Below are 18,719 nucleotides of genomic sequence, written 5' to 3'. Positions count from 1 at the left end.
AAGCAAGTTAGTGCATCAAGTACAAACTTACATAAAAATCAGAAAGGGAAGAGAAATTAAGCTCGTTGTAAGACAGTATGATCCTAAGGTCACAAATAAACAGTAAAGTTTATAAGAACATACAACTTTAGGACAACATCTTACAAGAAAACAAAAACATTCTCAGTAAAAGACTTATCTAGACAGATGTAGAAAGGATAGCCCATCATAACAAAGTAGAGGGTATGGTAAGAATACAAGGATCACTGAAAATCCAATCAAAATAATTCACCATGTATGTGAACTGCAAGAGATAAGAGCATCAGCACTGAGTGTACCCCTACGTTATGTACCCCTAAAACAATCTCTTCTATTCCCACCTCAAGGGGACAATGAAAGACCTGAACACAGAGAAGGGCTCTCTGGAGGGCCAAAGAACCAAAACCAACTAGTATCGTGTAGAACAAACAAAACTGTATGATTTAGAACAAACCTCTTTCCTGAGTGTATGATGAGTTGACTATTCCTTGGAATATTGGGCATACAAGAACAAGGAAGTTGAGCTAATGTCACATATAGAAATTTAATACCATATCAGAGGGGAGATACATCATATGCTACCAAAACAACCACCAGGAATGGATTACATCTTTCTGAGTCAGTGGGGAAACTGGTCCCATAGACCCCACCCCCAACCATAACTGTTTAGCACCAAACTTGACAATAAGACCTTGTTGCTATGCCCCTTAGGGCATAGAGCATGGAAAGAACCAGCTGGTAGTCAACTGGAAGCTTCATCCCTATTGGCTAGAGTTCATAGTACTGGAAGCTTTAATGTACATCACTGGAGAAAAAAAGTAATCATGAATCTCACCCAGCTATGAACACTGTGAGCTACAAAAACAATCAATGCAAAAGTTATGTTCTCTGGTATAATAGTGGCAGGAATATTATGGGAGCAAACAGACACTCTTTCAAAAATGTATTTAAGTCCCACTCTATGAGACAGAACTCCTCTCTGACATTGTTAAAGCAGACAAGAACCTGAGACTAAATAGGTCATGGGCCCTAGAGGAAACCTGCTACTACTATTTTGTTCAATGAACATAGCAATAAAATGCCTTTTGATGACATATTTTTATCCCCATACATGAGTGTGTCATTCAGCCCTAATCAGAGAAGCTTCTTCTTGTAGATGGCTATTAATACAGAGCTCCACAATTGGACAACAGACGAAATTAAGAGAGTTTAGAGTACTTAGCCCTATAAGGGATGCGTTCATCACACCTTGGCTCAGGGACCTATGTGAAGGCATGGAGGGGTCGGGGGGTGGGGAGCAGAAAGAAAGACTGTAAGAACCAGAAGTGGTGGATGACTTTCCAGGAAACAGTGTTTTCCATCCACAGCAGGGCAGGTGCACATAAGAACTCACAGAGACTGTGAGAGCATGCAGAAGACGTGCACAAGCTCAAAGCAGAAAAATTCCAGCGTCTAGAGGAGAAAGTCCTACCCTAGCAAAGAAGCTATTCACGGTTGATAGCTTCTGGGGGAGTTCTTCAATGAAATATCACTGGACATATCCACCAGATTTCAGGGCAGGCCCCATGAGCAGGAGTAGTTGGTCAGCACAAATCAAACTCCATTTATTTTTGGTTTGTTGAAAGAGAGAAAGAATATGAAGTTTGCTGGGTAGAGAGGACGGAAGGGTCTGGAAGGAGTTAGGGAAAGAGAAAGAATACAGAAAAAAATATTGAAATTTTTAAAGAGCAAATAAAGACATTAAAAAACAAATAAAGCAAGATTTATCATATTTAACTTTTTATCATATTTATCATATTTAAACTTAACTTTAAAATACTGTGTCACTGATGGAAATGGATAACCGTATCCATTAAAGAACATGGTGATCTCAGAAATACAGATGAGGTCAACTGTTTCTCAATAACTTTGCAAATAAATTTACTAGAGAAAAGGTAATTGCCACAACAAAAGTGTCAGAATTATTGGATAGAAACACAGGGAAAATATTATAACCTCACATGCACACATGGACACACTCTATAGTCACATACATGTATTGAAAACACACACACACATACACACACACACACACACACACACACACACACATACACACTCACACACTTACAAACAAGTATAATTCAAGGGCTGGAGAGATGGTCAGCTTTTAAGAGGACCTTGTTCAGCTCCCAGCATATAGTAACTCACAGTCATCTATAACTTTCATCCCTGGAAACTTGAACGTTCTCTACTGTCCCCGCAGAGCATGCATGCACATGGTAAGCATACACGTATGCAGGAAGAATACCCATATGTGTGTGAACATGAGTATTTATGATTCTGATATATACGGTTTAATTTAGAATTCTTATCATACTTAAACTTTATCCTTCATGTTTTGTGATGAAATACAAAAATTATCTGAAGATGTAACTCTTTTATAAGTAGTTTATAGATCCCACAAAGACAGATTAGTAAAGTAGGAAGAATGGTTACATTATCCAATACATGTCAATGGAAGGTTCTTAGCACTTGAACTACAAAATTTATTATGAAAGTCCAATGGCAAAAATCTATCAAATATTATAAATACAGTTTCTAGTCTATGAATAGGTTTACAAATCACAGTCAGTAAGAGTCATATAAATCAGAAATTAGAAAGAACCAAGTGCTAAGATATGGAACAGTTGCATCCATTTTGATGGTTAAAGTTAGTCTGTATGGTTTATCTGACTAATTGGATAGACACAATGATACATGTTCATCCTGTGCTAGCCACATATGCATCTAAAGTAAATAATTGGTGGACTTATTATATGCTTTTGTATTTCTTAGTTTGTGGTCATATTAGTCGCATTTAAAGCAAAATTTAAATTAGGGTGATGTGGGATGTCCTGATATGTGTTGCCTTATTGGTTGATGAATAAAGCTGCTTTGGCCAATGGCTTAGCGGAGTAAAGTCAGGAGGATGGCTTAGCAGAGGACAGTCAGGTGGGAATTCCAAGCAGAGATAGAGGAGGAAAGAAGGCGAAGTCAGAGAGACGCCACATAGTTGCCACCGAGAGAGACAGATGCCGGAATCTTACTGGCATACCCTTGCGGTGATACACTGAGTAATAGAAATGGGTTAATTTAAGATGCAGGAGTTAGTCAATAAGACACTCATAGGCCAAGCAGTGTTGTAATTAACATAGTTTGTATGTGACTATTCGGGTCTGGGTGGCATGGAAACAAAGCGCAGGCTCCACTTCTATTTGGGCTAAAAAGATGATTCTTTGGGTAAAGGCACTTGCCATGGGGCCATGGTGACCTGCGTTTGTTGCCACCAACATAAAATGGGAAAAAAATAGACTCCAAAATTTGTCCTCTCACCTCCACATGTGTGCTGTGGCATGCATGCAAACATACAAACACAAGCACATACAAGACAGCAATAAAGGCAAAAATCATTTTGCCTTGTTTTGGTTGAAGAGAGTGCTTATATAGGTATTAAATCTCACAATGCTGCAACCATGTCTATAAAAAAAACGTGCATATGAAATACTGCTTTGTTTTCCACAGTACGATTAAGATCCCTTGGATAAAGCATTCACTAACAGAAATACTCCCCTCTTTAATGTGAATTTTTCTTAAGTGGAGCTCTTTACACAGCAAGCTCTGTTAGACTGGACCGCAGAATTATTCTCTTATAGTATATTCTACTTTTATAAACAAATGAATCTCCGAAGTCTCATAATTTCCCTGTGAATGAACATGCATTCTGACTAAAATTCAAAGGGAATTTTGATTATGCCAACCTTGGTGTTTGGAGAACTGAAGGAAATCTTCTATGCATGTTTCCTGCTGTATAGTCTCTGAGACACAGACAAGCACTGTGGTTAGAAAGGTGTTGTATGGAGAGTGGGTCCTTTGTTCCTCCCAGCCTGGCTAGCTTACACCCAAAATAACCACACACAAATTGTATTCATTAAATTACTGCTTGGCCCATTATCTCTAGCCTCTTATTGGCTAACTCTCACATCATGATTTAACCCATTTCTAATAACCTGCATGTCACCATGAGGTCATGGTTTACCAGGAAAGATTCAGCATGTCTGACCTGGCGGCTCCATGGCGGCTCTCTCTCACTCTGCTTTCTTCCTCCCAGAATGCAATTCTGTCTTCTTCACCTACCTAAGTTCTGCCCTATCAAGCCAAACAGTTTCTTTATTAATTAACCAATGAAAGCAACACACAAACAGAAGAACCTCCTACACCAGAAAGAAAGTCAAAACTGAAGACTGCATTTCTATCTACGGTGCAGAGACCTGCTGTTCCACACAAGTCCCATCTCCCTTTGTTGGAGTCATTTATTCCTTAAGACGCATAGGTTAGGAATGTATTAAATAAAAAAAAATTAAAGTCATATTGTAATATGGGATGCAGTTGATTTTTGATTGCTAAGTACAGATTTCAACATCTGCCAGTGACCTTGAATTGTTACATAGACTAGTCATTAGGGCCACAGGAAATTCACAGTAAGCAAGCCAGTGAATTTTGTTTCCCACCCAAATATATAGAGAGGTACTCTCCAGGGATAATACTTGTTCAGGGAGCTTGAAGATGGGAGTGCCCTTGTTTAGAACTTCATGGACCACTTACTGACAGCTCTTCACTGAGAAATGATTCCCTCCTTATCAGTCCGGTGGGGAACATCTGATAAAAGCCTCCCTTTCATCCCTCTAAAATAAATCTCCACCTAACACGAAGAATCAATAACATATCAATGTTTTTGACTATCATTCATGGATCCCCTTGTGTATGGCTTGTCCAGAGCTGAGTGTTTTCCGGCACATCAATCTACTGAAGAAATAATGGAACCAGCAATATATCATTGCTCCATGAACCAGCAGACATATGCTGATGTTATCAATTCCAGACTAAGGAAAGTCATGATGTGACAATGTTGCCCAAGGACAAAAGCTGCTGACAACTAAGAGAACACCTCACAGGGGAAGCAATTACAGAAACATGAAGTACTCCAACGATGCTGTAGATGAGACACAATAAATAACAATCAGAGAGCCATGTCTCTCGGCCTCCCTGAGTGTTATTCACCTTCTGTTAGAAGCATGGGATCCAGGAACAGCTCTTTTGCTTCTCAGCTTTTCAAGTGGTAGCTGATCAATGTCTTAACATCAAAAAAAAAAAAAATTCTAGGAAACAAATCCATAGTCAGTTTGTCAAACCTGAGGCTAACCTCTAAAACCACACGACGATATGACAAACTTGCCAACTCAGAAGCCCGTCTCATATACGTGCAAGCCAAATAGGGAGTCATGAGAGTCTAATTGTCAGCAAGTCAATCAAGGCCTTCTTTGCTAATATACTATTCATATATCCCTACAAGAACTTCAGTAGTCTGTGGAAAAGTTTATGAATTCTTTCAGTTCCCAAATTTCCTTCAGAGTTTAAGAGAAAGAAATAAGACAGAAAAAAAAAATCTAGCAATGCACTTAAACCAAACTACAAATACAAAGTAACCCATGTCACCAAGCGGAATTAACATGTGCTGGAAACCAAAACAGAGGCATGGCTTTGGTGTACTAGAGAAGCCCAGCTAGCCCATCCATGGTTTCTTCCTAAAAGAAGACAAATTACTGAACTCCAAGTAATGATGACATCACAACGCATTCTTCTTGTGCTTCTTTCTTTCCATGATAGAACCCCAGTCTCTCATATTGGAGCTCTCTTAAATCTGGAACACTTTCTACAGGACTAAATATAAAACCTGGCAAGCTGCAAGCAAAGGCTTCCCCACACAGTTACACATGGAGCATCATGATGTATTGTACAGGTTTGTCTTACCGTAAGGCTAATGGGCCAAAGTACATAAACAGCTCCTTCCCCAAGGTTTCCACACCACTGTAAACATATCCATCTAACAGTCTTAAGAAGTTCCAGCCAGAATCCTCAGTATTCGCTGTGGCAGCCTAGTAGAAAATACATACATATGTAATACATACATACACATGCAAACTCTAAATACAATTATAACACAATTCTGAAATCCATTCCTATTATTCCATGACCAGGTTCATTTCTAAAAGAAAAGCAACCTCTATGATGTCAAATAATGGAATCATCTATACACATGTATTTCGTCCAATTACTATGCAGTGACTCGAAAAGAAAGCAGCCAATTTTTTAACTGAAAAATAAAAGTCAGTGTAAATAATTAAGATGACCTTTTCCCAAGACCATAGTGTATATGTGTGTATGTGTATGCACATGAAATTACAGTGAAGTTATGAGAATGCTGTAGAACTAACAAAGTTTTTTGTTTTCAAAACTATATACGATCAAGATCCTTGAAGGGGTATTCTGATTGGACTGCTAAAAGTAATGAATGAAATATGAAAACATATATTTTAACTGTACTGGTGAAATTTTAGGAAAATATAGTTAAGTCAAAAATCCACACCAAAAATCCACCCAAAGATCCACACGGAGAAAACCAGCAAAACCCTGAGCTAGCCTGTAGCACAGGGACCCTTAAGAGAGCTAAGGAATGAGACTTCCCCTTCCCATGGTCTATGGATGTTACAAATTAAAGCCTGGCATCCAGAGTAGGAAATCTAATACCATAATAATGTCAACCCAAAGAAAAGGAAATTCACTTTCCCATCAGGTTTCCAAAACCAATCAATATAATTAGGATTACAATTCATGTAATTGTGAACATAAACTAATGCAAAACATAAATACGAAATATAAGTTCTTTCGTGGGGGAAGATAAGAAATGGGATTTAGTTCAGATATTGGTAATGTTTGTTTTCTTTTAAGCTCAGCAGTATGTATACTAGTGTTCCTTATATCATACTTTATCAACTAGGTATGTTTCATAGGCATCATTTAATGAACACACAAAATTTAATAAAATATTTAACATATACTCATAACTAAGTCCAATTCTAGAGGACCCTCTGCTTTTTCTCTGGTCTCTCCAAGCACTAGGCGTACATGTGATGCACATGCATAATGCAAGTAAGACACTCATACATATAAAGTAAAAATAAATGCCTCTTTACATAAAATAAAATAGGCACAAATGATAACTACATATTTTTAAAGGATTTTAAAAATTACTTTTAGTGTGTTTTAATGTGTGTGCAGAGGTGCAGGTTAAGAACAGACGAGATTGTTGATCCCTCGAGCAGAATTACACGGATTTATGAGGCACCCAGTGTGGATACTGGGAACCACACTCAGGTCTCTGTAAGAGCAGCAGGTTCTCTTTGCTGTGAGAACTTCTCTTTAGCCCCAATCTATACATAACAATTTTTAAAATTTTATTTATGTTCATCTGTGTGAGTTTAGACTCGTGTGTTTCAGAGTTGCATACACATCCACTGGGGTCAGAAGAGAGCCTTGGGTCTCCCTCTCCTCACTCTGTCTTTTACCATTTGGGGTCCTGTTTTCTCAGGAAGGCAGAAATCCAGCAAACTCCAGTGACTGTCCTGTCTTAAACCTTCACGGCTGGATTACAGGCACTTGATATGATGTTCAGTATGTGTGGTGAGTGCTGAGGTCTGAGCTCTGGTCCTCATGATTCTGCACCAAATGCTCTAAACAGCTGAGGTATTAGTTACAGGCTCAGAACAACTGATAAACACATACAAATAATGACTAAAATTATAAAAGCCTTCTAGTTCTGCAAAAACAAAAACAAAAACAAAATACAGGAAGAACCTGGGAGATTCTAGCATCAGAATTACCGGTCCAGACGTCACTATGTTCTTAGAACTTCGGCTTCTGAATTCTCTTCTCTTCCACAAATGAACTCAAAGACCTCTGTATGATTAACAAGTACTAGCAAGGCAGGCTACAGTACTCAGTGAGGGAGAAACACGCATTCCAATCTGCTTTGTTTTTGTAAATGAATATGTGACTGTCCTGAATTGACTGACTGCAAGAGTCATGCTTTTCTGTCTCTTGCAGTCTCTAAGCCACTTATATACACTTCAAGACAAGGATAGACTACAACAGCAGATTTCAAGGTAGGTTTCCATAGCAACCAATTATTATGTACAATGGCCTTTAAACTAGCCAGGACACTTTTAAGATGATGGAATACAGGGCAGACATAGATCTTTTATGAGTAACTTTTGTCTAAGTAAGGTTAGGTCACACTTCTGGGATCCGAGATTTAAAGTCTTAGTGTCATTTTAAATTTTTACGTATGAATTAATGTCTCAGAGCCTTGTTTCTTCGCCATTCCAATGACAACTGTCACTTCTTCAGCCCTGTAAATTCTTCATTAGTATCTGGTTTTAAGCATACATACTCTCTGAAATGTTCTACTCGGGCTTCCAGCACAATGTCAGTGATCAGTTGTATCCCGTTTAACACCACACACACAGGCACACACACAGACGCTCGAGCCTATCATATTTCCCAGGTTCTTGGTTCAAAGGGAAATAGCTCATTTGACCCAGTGCTTTTACAAGTAAATAACAAACTTAACGTCTACCCAAAATCCGGTCATAACATATGCTTTGGTTAGCTGTCATACTCCTGTTTTTCCCCTTAGAGTCCTACACCATGTCCCTTCCTTACATGAGAGCTCATATATTTAGAAGGTTCTTTCTGTCCACTTATGCCCTGCCCAGATGTTTTTCTTTCTTTCCTTCACCCAGTTCTGACTTCACCATGCTTTATAATGGCTCTTGGCAAGGACTCGGATGCTGTCACAATACGAATAAAGTAGTAAATGAGTTTTAATTGTCTCATGTGAAGCTTCCTCAAACTGCTAAATTAACAGCTTTGAGAAGAGCGTACATCATTTACGTAAAAACTGTGGATGCCAGCAGCTATGACATGCCATGTTATTCCCTCCGCTTTGTCCTCCGCTGACATCCAAAGTGGCACATGACATCTAGACAGACAACTCCTTCCATTACATATGGCTGATTTGTGACTGTTTAATTGGATTAGTTCGTTTCACAAAAGTTTATTGACTTCCCTGTATATTTCAGACTGCGTTCTAGAAGTTGGGCAGGTATCAGTAAGGAGAGCAAACTAAATTACTCCATCATTGTGGCGTTCATCCTCTAGTGGGGAAAGGACAGCGAGAGGAGTATGAGAATGGTTTCTTAGGATATTTGAAAAAAGAAATAGAGATGAAGAGATCAAGGTTGCCAGGAGGGTGCGGCCAGTTGCAATGTTAAAGAATTTCCAAGGGGAACTGGCATTTGACCAAGTTGTAAATGATGTAAGGGAGTGAGCCATGGTGTTGGTAAAAGGAATAAGAGTGTGATGCCTCTCTTGTGTCACAGGCCAGGGTGGCCACTGCAGAGAGAACTAGTGGGATAAGATAAGTGAGATTTGACATATACAGGGAATCAGATTGCGTGGTCCAAGGTCCAGTTTATGGAGTGGCTTTTTCTTCTTAATGGAGTGAAGCAAAAATATGGTCTACGTTAGTATTTGAAATAAAATCAGTGGCTGCTGGCTTTGGGAGAAGGAGTTGAAGGTTAGAATCTGAATATTCCTTGAGACAACTGCAAAGATCCAGCGAAGGGGCACAAGGATCTGGATCAGTGAGGTCCAGCGTACTGAAAATGGCCAATTCCTAAACATGTTTTGAAAGTCAAACAAGGTATTTGCAGATGAACTGAATGAAGAACAGGAGAGATGGAGAGCAGAGATGATTAGTTTGGGGCATGAACAATAAGAGAGACGTCACAGAGAGACGTGAGGAAAATATATAGAACAGAAAAAGTGGGTTTGGTGGGAGATATGTGAAAGTTGAGGTATCTGGTACAGTGGAGGCTCATGTCTATAACCCAAGCACGTGGGAGGCAGAGATATGTGTGTGGAAAAGGTTTCAAGGAAGAGGACGTGTTGGCGGCTGCTGGCAAAGCAAGACAAAGTCTGAGCTTGGCCCCTGAACTCAGCCGGATAGCAGTAATTCATAGAAAGAGATTTAGAGATGGAAGAACAGGAAACACCTGATAAGAGCACCAGGCCTGAGATATAATGAGCAGGAATCACAGCAGGGAGGCAGAATGGCAGAATGAATTCACAAAGTGTACAGAATACACAAAGGCGGGAGATGAGTGGAAGTGGAGAAACGCAAATTTTGTTCGTTTTGAGATGATCCGCGTTTGTGTATCGATGAGAAAGAATCAGGCGCGGAAAGCCACGACACAACACAGCACCTGCTGCATCATCCTTAGTCAGCAAGAAGAGAAGGCTGAAGCACACACACTGTGCTGGTCTTGATGGAGACACAGAATTTCATATCAGGATGGAGGGCAGACAACATAGGTATACAGGGGAGTCGGTATGGAGTCATACCTGTGGTATCTACTGATACATAAGTTTTCTGAATAAATCAGGAAACTAAGAGCAATATAGCCCCCAGGGACCTGGATCCTCAAACATTGTGTGTAGCACGTAAGATCATTAGTCCATTTTATCGTTCTCAGGTTGAAGCCAATGTCCAAAGACAAATGGTATCACCAGGACCATCCTCTCATTTGAAATCTGTCAAAAGACATCTATGAAAAAGATGGTATTAAAACCGCATTTGGTAGCACAAAACTAGGCACACCTAGTTATCCCAACTAAATCTCATTAATGAATAGTCCTCATCTCACCGAAAGAAAATGCTCTGGATCGTTTACCTAGTCAATCCTGTGCTTACCTACATCATAACTCTCCTGGCATCTTTTAATCATATAAATTCTAAAAACCTGGCCTATATATGACAGATATTTTGTACTCTATAAAACCAACTGTCCCATTGTCAGAACACTGAAGTTTAATTCAAGAGCAAGTGTACCACTATTTATTGTTATAATTGGAGAACCGAAATATTTACAAGTAAAATTCACATCTAATTTTCGGGTACCTTTCAAAGATAAACCACTATACTCAGACATATATCTCAGAAGCATCCTATAGAAAAGAAAACAGAAAATATGAGTTTTAATGGAATTCTAAACTTTTGGCTATTGAAACACCCAGGGCTACAATACCTGTTAGGGAGAAAACCAAAACATCTTCTAGATTTTTCTCAGGTAATTTCTAACCATATCCTTACTGACTATAGAGAACATACAAGGTGGAGAATGTGATTCCATGTACAGTCTATGAAGAGCACCTAAAACACCACACTCGGGTTGATTTCAACAAATTTTTATTGTCCTACATACCCACGCCCATACATATAAACACACACACACACACACGAGTGTAATCAATCAAGGCAGCAAGGGTGGTCATAAGCATTCATCAGTACATCTACTGCTAACTCTCAGAAACTGTACAGAGATCTAAATGTGAAAATTTTATCCTTTTAGTATTATAAAACAAAACCGTCATGGATTGTCCTTCAAACCTTTATGATTCCTAAACCACTTGCTTATTAACAACTCAGAGGAGACCATATGCCCTTGCAAATCAATTCCGTTGTGCCTAGGAGGAGGAATCCAAAAAATATAAAGGCCAATATACTTAAAATGCATGAGACCATTATATATCCTCACACAGCTGTCAGTGAAAAGTGAAATATGTTGTCGTGGCTGAGAGAGCCTCAGAGAGCCTCAAACAAGATTCTTAAAGGTGTAAAATGCATCTCACTTGCCCTACTGGTATTTTCGCCTATTTTTCATAGCTAAAAATAATATACATTATGACATCAAGGAAAAATTGGAAATAGTTATGAAATTAAACATGTTGAAAAAATGTTTATGGCCCAATGAATGTCAAAAGTACAATGTGCATGGTAGCAGAAGGGCAGGCAGAGGAATGAACAGAGATGGGGAACATACTTATTTATGGAGAAACAATGACCTGAAACTATCACATGACTTCAGCATGGCAGAAAGTCATCCAGCCACAGATACTGTGCGACCTTAGCTTGAATATGTTTTAAAGAATTGGCTTTTTGTTTTTTAACCTAATATTTAGGAATATTAGGATATTTAGAAATTAAAGGGAAACATTGACATAATTCCTACTGTGTGTGTGTGTTTGTGTGTGTGTGTGTAGTTTCTAAACCTCTCTGGCTCCCACATTTCCCTGTTGCCTACCTGGGGAGTTGACTAATCATAAGGCTTTCTGCTGGCCACACTTAGCAGACTGTTTGCGTCTTCACTGCCATGGTACGTAGTACACAAAACTACTGTGTGGCTGCGACTCGTATTCCTCCCCTATCTATAGAAGTTCCCTAGGGACAGTGACTCTGTTTAGCTAATATCCCCAAGGGCTATCTACAGTGTCCGGGGATATTTGTAACATTCATGGAATTAAACAGACCCATTGCCCCTTCCCTCCTAAAATCAGGACTGGATTTAAAATATAGGACTATGTCTCTACCACCCTGCCTTTTTTATAATTACCATTACCAAAATTTCTTGACAAAAAAATAAATAAATAAATAAAGAGAAGAAAAAAACAGTTTGTTATTTTCTAGTTATCTGCAGTGGAAGAGACACAACTCACAAGATTATCAAAGGCTACATGGAAGTTAAAGTTCTGAAACGACTCCTTCAAATTTCCCTTAGAGTAGAGAACGTTATCCTCTATGCGCTCTTCTCCAATGAGATTGACTCACGTTTAGCCACCAAGAAGAACCCCATCCTGCTGTCCTTCCCCCCGTTTCACAGGTTCATTTGGCATTCAAACACGGCTTTAAAAAGTGTACTCAGATATTTCATCTTTGGAGGAAAATGACATGTAAAGATCATTTTTAAATTTGGGTTATCCATTATGCAGGTGCTTTGCCCAAGACATCTGATTCCCAAAGACACTGTCACTTTTAAAGAATCAACTGTATGGAACACTTGGGGCAAAATAGAATTCTCAGCTCTACTTGACTATCTCCCGCAAGCCCCTTCATATATTTTTCACTGCTTCTTCTTCGGCACCATCTCATTTCATGAGTTTCTGCGTAAAGACTGGGCAAGACTTTTGCAATAAACCTAAGATATTTACAAGATATTCAGTTGTCCTGCTGTGGAATCTAAGGTTATCACCTCTTTCTACAAGCTGCTGTTGCCCAGACAAATTCAAAAATTAATTTCCAGAAAGCTATTATCTTTGCTATAACTACACACAATTGCCCAATGCGTATTTGACTTTCTCATGTTGACCCTTCTAATCCTGTTACTGTGTTATCTGAACATTTGATCCTTTTCTTGCTTTGTCTGAAACAGAGATGAAAATCTCCTTTGCCACAATTTTAAGTATGATTGAGTAGGGTTCACCTTCCCATTTTCAAGTGGCTTAATAATATGAAATCTTCAAAGCAACATATATTTTCAAAGACAGCACATGATTTATTGTGCTGATTACCATTTATCTTGCCTATCCATGGGTGAACCAGGAAGATGAACTTTTCAGAGAAAAATGAGACTTTCCTAGACAAATGTTTCGACTCTCATTCAGTTGTATATTGTTGTTGCAGAGAATGTCCTATCCGCCCTCACAGTCGCAGTAATATACTTTTTAAAATTATGGGTCACTTATCTATCAATTTAAACCCTCAAAAACCCTAATTTCAAAATGATTTCCAAGATCTAAAATAATGACTTTAGGTCCATAGATGAAAACGTGTTCTACACCCTTGAGAACTTTTGCGAAGGCTAAACACTGTACCTCATCTAACGATATTCAACGGATCACACCCTCTTCATAAAAGATGAGGGTGTTCTCACATACTCTACCATAAGTGGGTCTGTTGAGAAAACAGTGCTCCAGGAAAAAGAGGAGCAATCACAAAAATGTTTATTTTGCTAACTACTAAAGCTAAGCGCTTTTAGGTCCTCTGGTTTGCCCTTGATCAAATAGAGTCAGATGTGAGGACAAGCATCTCCAGATGGGGATGTAGCGAAAGTAAAGATGACCAGATGTTCTTTACAGCATCTGAAACAATGTTGGATCAAAGTTACAGTGGCCATAGACAACTCGCCACTATCATCTATAGAATAAAGAATAAATAGAATCTACATTGTTACCCTTCCCTTCCTGAGTCTGTGAAATGCTGGGTGCTATAATAATGACCTTGAGTCTCCAGAGAAGCCATTATCAGTATCTATTTAAAAGGCAAGAAGTATATAAAACATATCCTATAAAATATATAGAAAATCCTTTTGGATATTTGATTAGCTTATCCTTTCAAATAAAAGGCAAGGAAAACATCTTTTTTTTTTCTACTTTGAACATGGGAAGACTTTTACTTTGGGGCTTCTGTACTTCGAGTATTAATATATATCTTCAAATGACACATACAACTAAAGGTCCATATAGTCATAAGAAACTCCAGACAGACCCCTAAAAACATACTTAGCCTCTTTACATTATTCAAAGCTTGGCTTTTCTCCATCCATTCAACTCATATTTAAATGCCTAGCCTGCTCATGAGGCTTTAAAGCATCATACAGATGATTCCATGTAGGTAACATATTAAAGACATGTGTGACATTTTAAGAAATCATCAGAATAACCAGTGCGTGTTTCAAATCGGTAAATATGTATGCACAGACAGTTTTATTCTCGTGAAAGGAAGTTAACAACACATGCAGATTACACACTGATTTCACTAAAATACCATATCCACCCAACAATTAAAATTGGAGGATTGATGCTTCAAAGCTCATTAGCTGGACGTGTTCATTTACATTCCGATATTGTTTCTTACCATAAGGTCCCACAAGCTCCAGCAGAGTTTCATGCACCGTGCTTACACGGTTGCCTGAATTTAAGCTGACAAGACAGCAGGCCACAACTTAGAAAAGTAATACAGCGTGTGGATGACTGGCAGATGCCAAGATCTTCTACAGGGAGCGTTCTTCAAAATAAGGACGGGTTGCCACAGCAGGAGGGAAATTAGTGGCATTTCTTTGGAGTATAACCAGAACAAAGAGAAATGCTATATGATAAACAGAGTAAGTGGTTCACCCTGGCAGTAGCTCCCGAGGTAAGATGTTTTACGTTTGGTTTTTGGAATGATTATCTGAAGTTCGAATCTTTTATGCTAAATGGCCACTTAATATTTCCTTAGCTCTCCTTTGTTATTTTTTTCATATTTATAGCACTGTAAAGAGTACAGTATGCAATTATTTTTAAATGCTGCTTTGAGAAAACTAATCATTTCAAGCCAGCAGTAGAAACATTAAATAGCTCTAGCTCCTTGGCATATATGCCTAAGAAACAGGGGGTCATCTGTCACAATAATGATTGTGCCAGAAGTTTGTGACAATGGTCCATATTTTAATGAAATTTAGTACAGATCCAACATCCTTCTCAAATGCAAAAGACCATTGATATTTACAAAGGTTATTACTATGCTTTTATAGATCAAAGGCCCAGAAAATGAAGCCACGAGGGAGTATTTAGAATTTTACTGAAAGCCACATTATTAATTTCACATTGATTTTCAATCCAATGTCGATAGAAGCAGATCCTTCATCCTAATCACAAGGCTCTATTCCAATAATTAGTTCTTCTTTCTATTAAGGCATTATCCGTAATAGCTTTAAATGCAGGGCTATTTATTTGTGGACTATAGCTTGGTGAGTACGGTTGCCAAGGGACTCTAATCATCGCTCCACCATTAATAAAGCACTTATATTCGGTTATCAAGATGCACTCTTTGGTGCCAGCTGAGCACAGCAATGAAGAGAATTATCAGAGCAGGTAATTGACGGAGGCGAACAAAACGGAAATGGTGGAGGACACTGCCGAAACCCAAGGTCATACTTCTTCAGTTAATAAGAAATCACTCTCACGTACAGGGCCTTAAGGTGTGCCATTGCATGAACCACTCGATTACTGAATCTTTTATTACTGATCTGCTGCAACATGCATAAAAGTATTTGTTTCGAAGTCTGAAGGGAGAGCAAACCTTGGCCCTATACCTTCCTACATGTGAGAGTGTTTAACTGATTTAAACTCACCTTGAGCCCCCCCATATTCCTTTTCTGTACCAACGGGTTTATCTTTATTGTGGTATTACTCTTTCTCATGCCTAACTGTACTCCATGTTTTGTTGCAGTTAATCAAGATAAACCTAAAAGAAATTGTTAACCCTATTTTTTCTAAATATCAATGAGATGATTGTTTAATACATAATCTTGATTTCTTGCAACAGGAATCTTAATTGGTTTTATTTTCCCAGTAACTAGCACAGAGTCCATCACAAAACACTATTGTTGGATATATAAAGCATGGTATATCTGAAGCATTGCTAAGTCCTACAGTCTTTGCTTCTAAAATAGCAACTGGCTTTCTTCCCTTGATTTCTACCATCAACAGCTGAGCCCAAGCTCCTCATCTGGATCGTTGCAATGCCTACTTGAGATTTCTTTCATTTTTTTCTCTTCAATAAACAGGGTTCCATTCAAACTGTAAATAAATCGTACTACAATTCAGGGTTTCTCATGATGCCTAAGAAAGAAAAAGTCCCCAATGTGAAGCATCTGAAATGGCTCAGCAGGTAAATGGTTCAGTATCTAAGACTGAAGATGTCAGTTTGGTTTGGTCCCTGGAACCCACACTAGGTAGAAAAAGAGCTAATCCTGCCCGCTGTCCCATCTTATGCTCTGACACACATGCAACCACATAAATAAGCACACACAAAAAAATAAAAATTAAACTTAAAAATCCATGTCCCACATGTGGTATATGGAGGTCTTTATAATCTGCCTATCAGCTTTAATATAAAGCCACCTTCCTATCTCATCCTTGATGTGGGAGGTCCTTCTGTCCATGTGTTGCTATTGGCCAAACAGTATCGCATAATATGTTTCTGTGTGATTATTTCGGGGCTGAGCAGCTGGGAACAAACAAGCAGCCCTTTACTACACACCCTTTTACACACACACACACACAACATACACACACACACACCTTTTCTTTCCGGCCCTTGAGTGGTATTTTTCTGTATATTGGCCCACCTTCATCCCAAGACCCCTATATCTCCTATTCCCCCTTCACATATCAGCTGTGTTACCTCCCCAGGGGAGACTTATCTCCCAATGTCCTAACAGAGAACCACAGCCTTCCTCTGTGGATCTATCAATTTGTAGACGTTAATTTGTAAATGTGTCTTTATGTTATCCTTTATTGAATGTATTTTCCCAACTATAGTATAAAAGCAACTCACTTTCACCTCCCCATACTCTGGTACTTTAAGGATATTCAAAATTTTGCTGAATGAGTGATCATCAATATTAATATTTTAGAGGAACCATTAACTTAGATCTCCATAGTACTCTGAAATTACTTTGAAAAACATGATATTTTTTTTTTAAAAAAAGGACAGAACACTTGCTGACATATCAAGTCAAGATGAACAGAAGCACAACTGTTAGAAAGATGGAAAACATTTTTTCTCAGCTTGAAAATATGTTTTCCTCATTTCTTTCAAGTTGGAAACATATGCCAATTTCATAGCAGAAACCTTCTTTCCTAGACCAAAGGTGATGAGAAGGCTTTGCAAGAGAAATTGAAGCATAGCACAATACTGCAAGTATGCATGAAACACAATCAACCACACATCGAAAGGGCTTTAAAAGCATGATAGTTTAATCAGAATATTTTTAGTATAGTTCTTAGTTCTTACTAAATGACTATCTAGCCATCTGCAGTGTACGCCTGAGTGGCAAGAAGCTGTGCTACAATTTACTTTAAAAAGACCTAAATTCACTTAAGGAAACCAGAAGTACGTTTTACTGCCCCTTCATTAGATGGCAATATTCAGTTGAGTGAGTATTTAGTGCTAAATTTTCCATGTACAATTTTAGAATTATATATTACTTATCAACTACAGATTTTTAGACAAGCAAAGGGGCTAGAATTTTATGTTAAAGGTTCTGTCTTACAATGTCAAGAAATGCACCAGACGTAGCACAAATCTGATGATACTGTCAGTGAAAGTAGGCGGTAAACATCAGAAGACACCTTTTGAGGACTCACTTACAGAAGTGGCTTGTAACAAATAAAATGCCTTCCATGGATCTAGCACTGGCTTTGTTAGTCAGCTTCTGGCTAGGACTCACTCACTTTCCAGGTAACGATAAATGTTGGGAATCACAGACCCTAGCACACTGGGACCAGGGTAGATGCAGAGACTATGGGTCCCAGAAACAGGCTGTCTCTTCTCTCACTCCAACTTCCCGCTGCAGACTCCAAAGGGGACATAGGACTGACTCACCTGGTGAGAGACCTCGGCTGGAGAGGCTCCGGGGAGCAACGCAGCGCCCACCAGGCTCTGTAGGGCTCGTCCCCGCACGCCGGTCACCGCTTGGCCTGGTCGCACTCGCGCCCGAATCTTCTCTCCATTCAGAGTACAGCCTGGCCCTTCCACCATCTCTGCAGAGCGTCCTGAGCTCCTGACAAGTGCAGGGCCCGACTGAAAAACAACCAAGCAACTTCACTTGGTGGATCACAAACTGGGCGGCAGGAAAGTTCAAATCTCCCGCGCGTCCCGCCCCGCCTAGAGCACTAAGCCACGCCCACAGGAAGCTAAACCCCGCCTACTGGCGTCCCTGCCCCTCCAGGAATGCTAACTCCGCCCAGAAACCTTGCAGGCCTCAGCACTTCCTGCCCTGCGGGTCACGCATGTCCTCCAGTGCACAGTAAAAGGAGCCCTAAGACCGGGGTTAAAGAAAGAACGCAGGGAATTGGGATGAAAACTTAGAAACTCTGATCCAGCTACTCAGCCCATG

At 39.2% G+C, this 18,719-nt stretch overlaps 1 protein-coding gene across 1 annotated transcript in view; it reads right to left on the bottom strand.

Annotated features, from left to right (window-relative positions):
* Positions 1-18,486, bottom strand: part of Neil3 (nei like DNA glycosylase 3) — a 44,759-nt gene extending 26,273 nt beyond the window's left edge. Inside the window, exons 1-2 of the mRNA XM_048455779.3 lie at positions 18,206-18,486; positions 5,848-5,972 (exon numbers count right to left, since the gene is read on the bottom strand). Coding sequence (XP_048311736.3) covers positions 5,848-5,972; positions 18,206-18,361 — 281 coding nt within the window. The 5' untranslated portion in view covers positions 18,362-18,486. The remainder of the gene's footprint in view (positions 1-5,847; positions 5,973-18,205) is intronic.
* Between the last annotated feature and the right edge of the window lie 233 nt (positions 18,487-18,719).

The sequence above is a fragment of the Myodes glareolus genome, chromosome 23 (genome assembly GCF_982192425.1).
Source record: "Myodes glareolus chromosome 23, mMyoGla1.1, whole genome shotgun sequence".
Lineage (NCBI taxonomy): Eukaryota > Metazoa > Chordata > Mammalia > Rodentia > Cricetidae > Myodes > Myodes glareolus.
Note: the sequence above shows the minus strand (reverse complement) of the source record. Positions and strands in the feature narration are given on the sequence as shown.